Raw genomic sequence first — 7,728 nt, 5'->3', positions numbered from 1 at the left:
TATGTTAATGTATGGGTTGCGATTGGTATCTTCATATGGCCGCTTCTCCCTCCACCACACACATGAACTACATCCTTGATCGGTATATATACTTTTGTGGCAACTGCAAACTAGTGCTAGCTTGACTTAAACATGGCTAGTAACAATACTATTCTTGTTATTACTCTACATTCTACCGTGCCTTTTTGGTTGGTTGTTGCCATCAAGTTAGTAAGTTTCTGCTTGGTTTGGTTCTTAATCAATGCAGGCAGTGTGCTTAGGAATCTACAGCAGAGGTACCTATCAAACTTTGTTAGTCAGAGGGTACAAGGCGTGCAGTCTGGCGCCGCTTCTCTTTCTAATAAAGGGATTCATAGGAGTGATCCACAAAGAGTTTTACACAACTTCATCAAAATACTAAATCGAGGTAGCCGACTTTTCTTTCGCCATGTTCACGAATTAGGAGTAGGGTGTGCATTTTTAGTTTTTTACACATAAACGACATGCGAATTGGCTTGATAGCTTTTGTGTGCATGGATGGATTCTGTTCTCTATGCAGGAATTTCAAATGCAGCAAGGGAGGAAGTAAGTGTTCTTAGCACAGGCATTGCGCCGGTGTATGTAGTAGAGAAAGGCCTGCTGAAAAAGCAGCTTCTGCGTACTTGTGGAGGCCTTGTATTTACTGGCTCTGCAATCTATGGCATTAAGGCTTTGATTGATAGTTATGTTAAGGATATGGCTGAAAATCTCGAAAACACAGAAGTTGGTAAATCTGGTGGTAAATCTGGTGGTTTGAATGAAGTGGCCATGGAGATAAGCACAAAATTCAGTGACGTAAAGGGGGTTGATGAAGCCAAGGCTGAGCTTGAGGACATAGTTCACTACCTACGAGATCCCAAGGTGAGTGTGGCATTGCCATCAACATGTGTGCAGGCGTTCTAATTCAGCAATTCTTTCACGGTGCGGAGTTGTTGACCTTATTTTACATGCTTTGCAGCATTTCACACGCCTTGGTGGCAAGCTTCCAAAGGGTGTTTTGCTTATGGGCCCGCCTGGCACAGGGAAGACCATGTTGGCAAGGGCTGTGGCCGGGGAAGCCGGCGTCCCCTTTTTTCCGTGCAGCGGCAGTGATTTTGAGGAGGTCTATGTAGGTCTTGGGGCTAAGAGAGTGAGGGACCTCTTTCATGCAGCAAAGCAGCTGTCTCCTTGCATAATTTTCATCGATGAAATTGATGGGATTGGTGGGCGCAGACACGCAGGAGGTTCAATGTCGCAGAGGCAGACCCTGAACCAGCTGCTTGTTGAGATGGATGGCTTCAAGCAGAATGACGGGATCATCGTGGTCGCGGCGACCAACTTCCCCGAGTCATTAGATAGCGCCCTTGTCAGGCCTGGGCGTTTTGACCGTCAAGTCAATGTCCCTATTCCAGATGTTGAGGGCCGACGACAGATCCTTGAGGCTTACATGTCAAAAGTACGTATATAAGGCTTATTTTTCGCACTCTCTGATGCAAAGCTTTGACCTTAACTCCATGAATTCTTCCATGCAGGTGTCTACAGGCAAGGGTGTGGATGCAATGACCATTGCGAGGGGAACGCCTGGGTTTTCAGGTGCAGACCTTGCAAGCCTAGTGAACGATGCCGCTCTCAAGGCTTCCACGGATGGGGCAAGTGCTGTTGGGACTGATCACTTCGAGTACGTCAAGGACAAGATCCTCATGGGCAGCAAGCGCAAGTCGTTGGTGGTATCTGAACAATCCAGGAAGAAGACTGCGTACCACGAGGGTGGGCACGCCCTTGTTGCTATCCTCACAGACGGTGCTGAACCTGTCCACAAGGTCACCATTGCGCCCAGAGGAAATACTCTCGGTATGGTGGCGCAGCTGCTGGGGGAAGACAGTGAGCTGGAACTCTCCAAGAAGCAGTTGCTGGCGATGCTGGATGTGTGCATGGGAGGGCGAGTGGCTGAGGAGCTTATATTTGGAGAGGCCGGGATCACCACTGGTGTCTCATCTGACCTAAGCAAGGCGACTCAATTGGCGAAAGCCATGGTCACCAGGTATGGTATGAGCAACCGGGTCGGCTTTGTTTCGTACGGCAATGACGGTGATGGTGGCACTGGCGTGACAACGGCCCTGGTTGATGAGGAGATAAAAGCATTATTGGATAACGCTTACCGGAACGCAAAAACGATTCTCACGGAGCACGACAAGGAGCTCCATGCGCTAGCAAATGCCCTCCCGGAGCATGAAACTCGCACTGGTGACCAGATCAAGGAACTAGTTTCGACACACTAGTAGAAAACAGGGCTTTGGTTCAGGCTGGGTCAGCCCATTAGTCCCGGTTCAGTCCAAAACTGGGACCAATGTGAGCATTGGTCCCGGTTCGTGAGCCCAGGGGGCCGGCCGGGCCACATGGGCCATTGGTCCTGGTTCATCTGGACCTTTTGGTCTCGATTGGTGGGATGAACCGGGACCAATGGGCCTCGCTCCTGGCCCACCACCATTGGTCCCAGTTGGTGGCTTGAACCGGGACCAAAGGCTCCCCTTTAGTCCCGGCTCATGTCACTAACCGGGACCAATGAGGTGCCTATATATACCCCTCGCTCGCGAGCAGAGCACCCCAGTGCTCTGTTTTTCTCTGGCCGAGGGGGAGAGGGCTTGGTGGTGCTCTAGCTCACCTCCTATGCACACAAGGTGTTCGATGGAATGCCCGAGCCACACTACTTAAACTTTCTCCTCTCCAAGCTCGACCTCCAAACTCCATTTTCCATAATATTTGTCTAGGTTTAGCGGTCCGTCACGCCCCATCCCCGTCTTCACCGCAGTCGATCACCCGCGCCGAGCTCATCGCCGGCACCACCGTGGTGAGCCTCTTGTTCTTATCTTCTTTCTGAAAGGAAAAATATCCTTACTTGTATGTTTACATAGATACTTGTATTATTTTCTTACTTTTATTATTGCATCTTATATAGTGCGATGGTTTTGGTATCCGCCCCCGTCGGCCCTCGTCCTGTCTATGATTCGGATGTGGTATATATATTATCTTTATAACTATTGGTTCATTTATTGTTTATGAAAATTATGCCGACCAACGTGACATAAATTTTATTTATGTAGGATGTATGTGAATCGGAAATGCCAACCGACCCTATTGTCGAGAGGTTAAATTTAGTTGAAGAAGAAAACAATTTGTTGAAGGAAAAAATAAAAAAAATTGAGGAGGAGAAGATGATATTGGAGTTGCATGTTGCGGATGTCGTCGATGATCACAAGATCAAGATGGATGCAATGCGCTTGAAGATTAGAAAGATTAGAAAATATGCCATTCATACCGAGGCCTTGTATCGTTATGCCGTTGGATCAATTGTTACCTTGGTTGCGATTATGATCGCATTTGTTTTCGCATTGAAATGTTTTACATAGTTTCAATGTATGGTTTAATTAATTAAATGCTCTGGAGAGCTATATGTTGTTAGATGATAACTATGTATGCACTTTGGTTTTAATGTGATGATGAACTTCTATTAATTTGGACACTTAATTATATATAATGCACGCAGATGAACCGGCAATGGATGTACGGTGACAGACACACCTGCGAGTACATTAAAGGCGTGCATGAGTTTCTCGATGCGGCTGAGACAAACAAGCAGAATGGTTTTATGTGTTGTCCATGCACTGAATATGGGAATACGAGGTCTTACTCTAACCGGAAAATCCTTCACTCCCACCTGCTTTACAAGGGTTTCATGCCACACTATAATGTTTGGACGAGGCACGGAGAAATAAGGGTTATGATGGAAGACGACGAAGAAGAAGAGTACGATGACAACTATGTGCCCCCTGAATACGGTGATGCTGCAACGGGGGGAGCTGGTGAAGATCAAGAGGAACCAGACGATGTGCCCAATGATGCTGCAACGGGTGAAGCTGCTGAAGATCAAGAGGAACCAGACGATGTGCCCGATGATGATGATTTCCGCCGGGTCATTGTCGATGCAAGGACGCAATGCAAAAGTCAAAAGGAGAAGCTGAAGTTCGATCGCATGTTAGAGGATCACAAAAAAGGTTATACCCCAATTGCGAAGATGGCAACACAAAGCTCGGTACCGTACTGGAATTGCTGCAGTGGAAGGCAGAGAATGCTGTGGCTGACAAAGGATTTGAGAAGCTACTGAAAATATTGAAGAAGAAGCTTCCAAAGGATAACGAATTGCCCGACAGTACATACACAGCAAAGAAGGTCGTATGCCTTCTAGGATTGGAGGTGGAGAAGATACATGCATGCCCTAATGACTGCATCATCTACCGCGGTGCATACAAGGATCTGAACGCATGCCCGGTATGTGGTGCATTGCGGTATAAGTTCAGACGAGATGACCCTGGTGATGTTGACGGCGAGCCCCCTAGGAAGAGGGTTCCTGTGAAGTTGATGTGGTATGCTCCTATAATACCACGGTTGAAACGTCTGTTCAGAAACGAAAAGCATGCCAAGTTGATGCGATGGCACAGTGAGAACCGAAAGAAAGATGAGAAGTTGAGAGCACCCGCTCACGGGTCGCAGTGGAGAAAAATTGAGAGAAAGTACTGGGATGAGTTTGCAAAGGACCCAAGGAATGTATGGTTTGCTTTAAGCGCGGATGGCATTAATCCTTTCGGGGAGCAGAGCAGCAATCACAGCACCTGGCCCGTGACTCTATATATGTATAACCTTCCTCCTTGGATGTGCATGAAGCGGAAGTTCATTATGATGCCAGTTCTCATCCAAGGCCCTAAGCAACCCGGCAACGAAATTGATGTGTACCTAAGGCCATTAGTTGAAGAACTTTTACAGTTGTGGAATGGAAACGATGTACGTATGTGGGATGAGCACAGACAGGAGGAATTTAACCTTAAGACATTGCTTATCGTGACCATCAACGATTGGCCCGCTCTCAGTAACCTTTCAGGACAGACAAATAAAGGATACCACGCATGCACGCACTGTTTAGATGAGATTGAAAGTATATACCTGGACAAATGCAGGAAGAATGTGTACCTGGGCCATCGTCGATTTCTTCCGACCAACCATCAATGTCGAAAGAAAGGCAAGCATTTCAAAGGCGAGGCAGATCACCGGAAGAAGCCCGCCATGCGCACCGGTGATCACGTGCTTGCTATGGTCAATGATTTACACTACGTAATCTTTGGAAAGGGTTCCGGTGGACTAGCTATTTCGAATGACGCTGAGGGACACGCACCCATGTGGAAGAAGAAATCTATATTTTGGGACCTACCCTACTGGAAAGACCTAGAGGTCCGCTCCTCAATCGACATGATGCACGTGACGAAGAACCTTTGCGTGAACCTGCTAGGCTTCTTGGGCGTGTATGGGAAGACAAAAGATACACCTGAGGCACGAGAGGACCTGCAATGTTTGCACGAAAAAGACGGCATGCCTCCGAAGCAGTATAAAGGTCCTGCCAGCTACGCTCTTACGAAAGAAGAGAAAGAAATCTTCTTTGAATGCCTGCTCAGTATGAAGGTCACGACTGGCTTCTCGTCGAATATAAAGGGAATAATAAATATACCAGAGAAAAAGTTTCAGAACCTAAAGTCTCATGACTGCCACGTGATTATGACACAACTGCTAGGCTAGAAGGAAGCATCTTCATGGGCCATCAAACAGAGGATGTTATCGGGTTTTGTGTTGACTTCATTCCTGGCCTTAAGAAGATAGGTCTCCCTAAATCGCGGTATGAGGGGAGACTGACTGGAAAAGGCACTCTTGAAAGAGACTCAATAATATGCAGGGACGGATATTCTTGGTCTCAAGCACACTACATAGTTCTACAGAACTCTACCTTGATGACCCCGTATGTCGATGAACACAAGAACAGTCTGCGCTCCAAACACCTGGAGCAGTGCGACGACTGGATTACATGTGAACACATCAGGACTTTCAGCAGTTGGTTGGAAACACGTCTCAGAGGTGATAACACTATTTGTGATGAGTTGTACTTGTTGTCCAGGGGACCATCTTTGACTGTATTGACTTACAAAGGATACGAGATAAATGAGAATACATTTTACACGATCGCCCAAGATCAAAAGAGCACCAACCAAAACAGTGGTGTCCGCTTTGATGCAGCAACCGAGAGCGGAAAGGACACATATTATGGTTACATAGTGGACATATGGGAACTTGACTACGGACCTGATTTTAAGGTCCCTTTGTTTAAGTGCAAATGGGTCAATCTGTTAGGCGGCGGGGTACAGGTAGACCCACAGTACGGAATGACAACAGTGGATCTGAAAAATCTTGGGTACACTGACGAACCGTTCGTCCTAGCCAATGATGTGGCACATGTTATCTATGTGAAGGAGATGTCTACCAAACCGAGAAAAAGAAAAGATAAGGAAGTGAATACATCATACGATGAGCCAAAGCGCCACATAGTTCTTTCCGGAAAAAGGGACATCCTGGGAGTGGACGACAAGACAGACATGTATAAAGATTATGAAAAGTTTCATGAAATTCCTCCCTTCAATGTCAAGGCTGACCCAAGCATCCTGATAAACAATGAAGATTATCCATGGTTACGGCGCAATAAGCAAATGACACAAGCGAAGAAAAAGTGAAGACTTTCTCCCACAACTATTATGATGATACCATGCCAACTTTGTAACACATGAACATGCTACCATTGTCCGTTTTATACATGCACATGCTATGTGGGTGAAATTATGATACCATGCCAACTTTCAACTTTTTCAGAGTTCATTTGAAATGCTTTCATGTCTTATGGTTCGGCCCTCGTAATACCATGACCATTAGTCCCTGGCCCATGCCAACTTTCAACTTTCAACTTTCTAAAAAAAGAGAAGAAGAGAAGAAGAAGAAAAAAAAAGAGGAGAAGAAAGATTTCTTCTTCTCTTTTTTTTCTTCTTCTTCCTCTTCTTCTTTTTTTTCTTCTTCTTCCTCTTTATTTTATCGGGAACGAGGGTCATCGAGGGTTAGGGTCGCCGAGCGGTAGAGGAAACCCTAAATAGAAAGTATCGTCGGTGTGAGATACATGTGGCCGTCGGTGTCGGACAGTACATCCACGTCCCACAAGTGGCGCGGGCTTCGACGCCCACGTCACTTGTGGGACGTGGATGTAGTGTCCGACACCGACGGCCACATGTATCTCACACTCACGATACTTGCTATTTAGGGTTTCCTCTACCGCTCGGTGACCCTCGACGACCCTCGTTCCCGATAAAAAAAAGAGAAAGAAGAAGAAAAAAAGAGGAGAAGAAAGAATAGAGGAGTTCTTACTCCTCTATTCTTTCTTCTCCTCTTTTCTTCTTCTTCCTCTTCTTTTTTTATCCTTGAAGCGTTGTCGAGGCCACCCCAAACCCTAGAGAAGCAGCGTCGAGGCCACCCCAAACCCTAGAGAAGCAGCGTCGAGGCCACTAATTAATATTAGTTCTACGTTTGCCACTAATATATCCATCTGTCATGTTTGAATAATAATTGCCATGTTGTCAATATTTGTAGAAACTATGGACACCGCCCAAGACGAAGTACAAGAAGAGTTGTTGGGGGACATAATCGCACGAGGAAGTGATGCCGTCTGCTCGTTGTTTCTCAATGATACCGATGGTCTGGAAGCAGCTGGCTATGATTATGATGGCTCCGGTGACCTAATGCCGGTGCAAGAAGGAGACCATGAGGACGGCTCCGGTGACCCAATGTCGGTGCAAGAAGGAGACCGTGATGACG

General features: G+C 46.6%; 1 protein-coding gene across 1 annotated transcript; it reads left to right on the top strand.

The window, feature by feature from the left end:
- Nucleotides 1–714: 714 nt before the first annotated feature.
- LOC119283894 (ATP-dependent zinc metalloprotease FTSH 5, mitochondrial-like) lies at nucleotides 715–2,276 on the top strand. The gene is made up of 3 exons (XM_037563253.1): nucleotides 715–879; nucleotides 977–1,453; nucleotides 1,530–2,276. The coding sequence occupies exons 1-3, from the start codon at nucleotides 715–717 to the stop codon at nucleotides 2,274–2,276; spliced, it is 1,389 nt and encodes a 462-aa protein (XP_037419150.1).
- The last annotated feature ends 5,452 nt before the right edge of the window (nucleotides 2,277–7,728 follow it).

The sequence above is a fragment of the Triticum dicoccoides genome, chromosome 4A (genome assembly GCF_002162155.2).
Source record: "Triticum dicoccoides isolate Atlit2015 ecotype Zavitan chromosome 4A, WEW_v2.0, whole genome shotgun sequence".
NCBI classification, from domain to species: domain Eukaryota; kingdom Viridiplantae; phylum Streptophyta; class Magnoliopsida; order Poales; family Poaceae; genus Triticum; species Triticum dicoccoides.
Note: the sequence above shows the minus strand (reverse complement) of the source record. Positions and strands in the feature narration are given on the sequence as shown.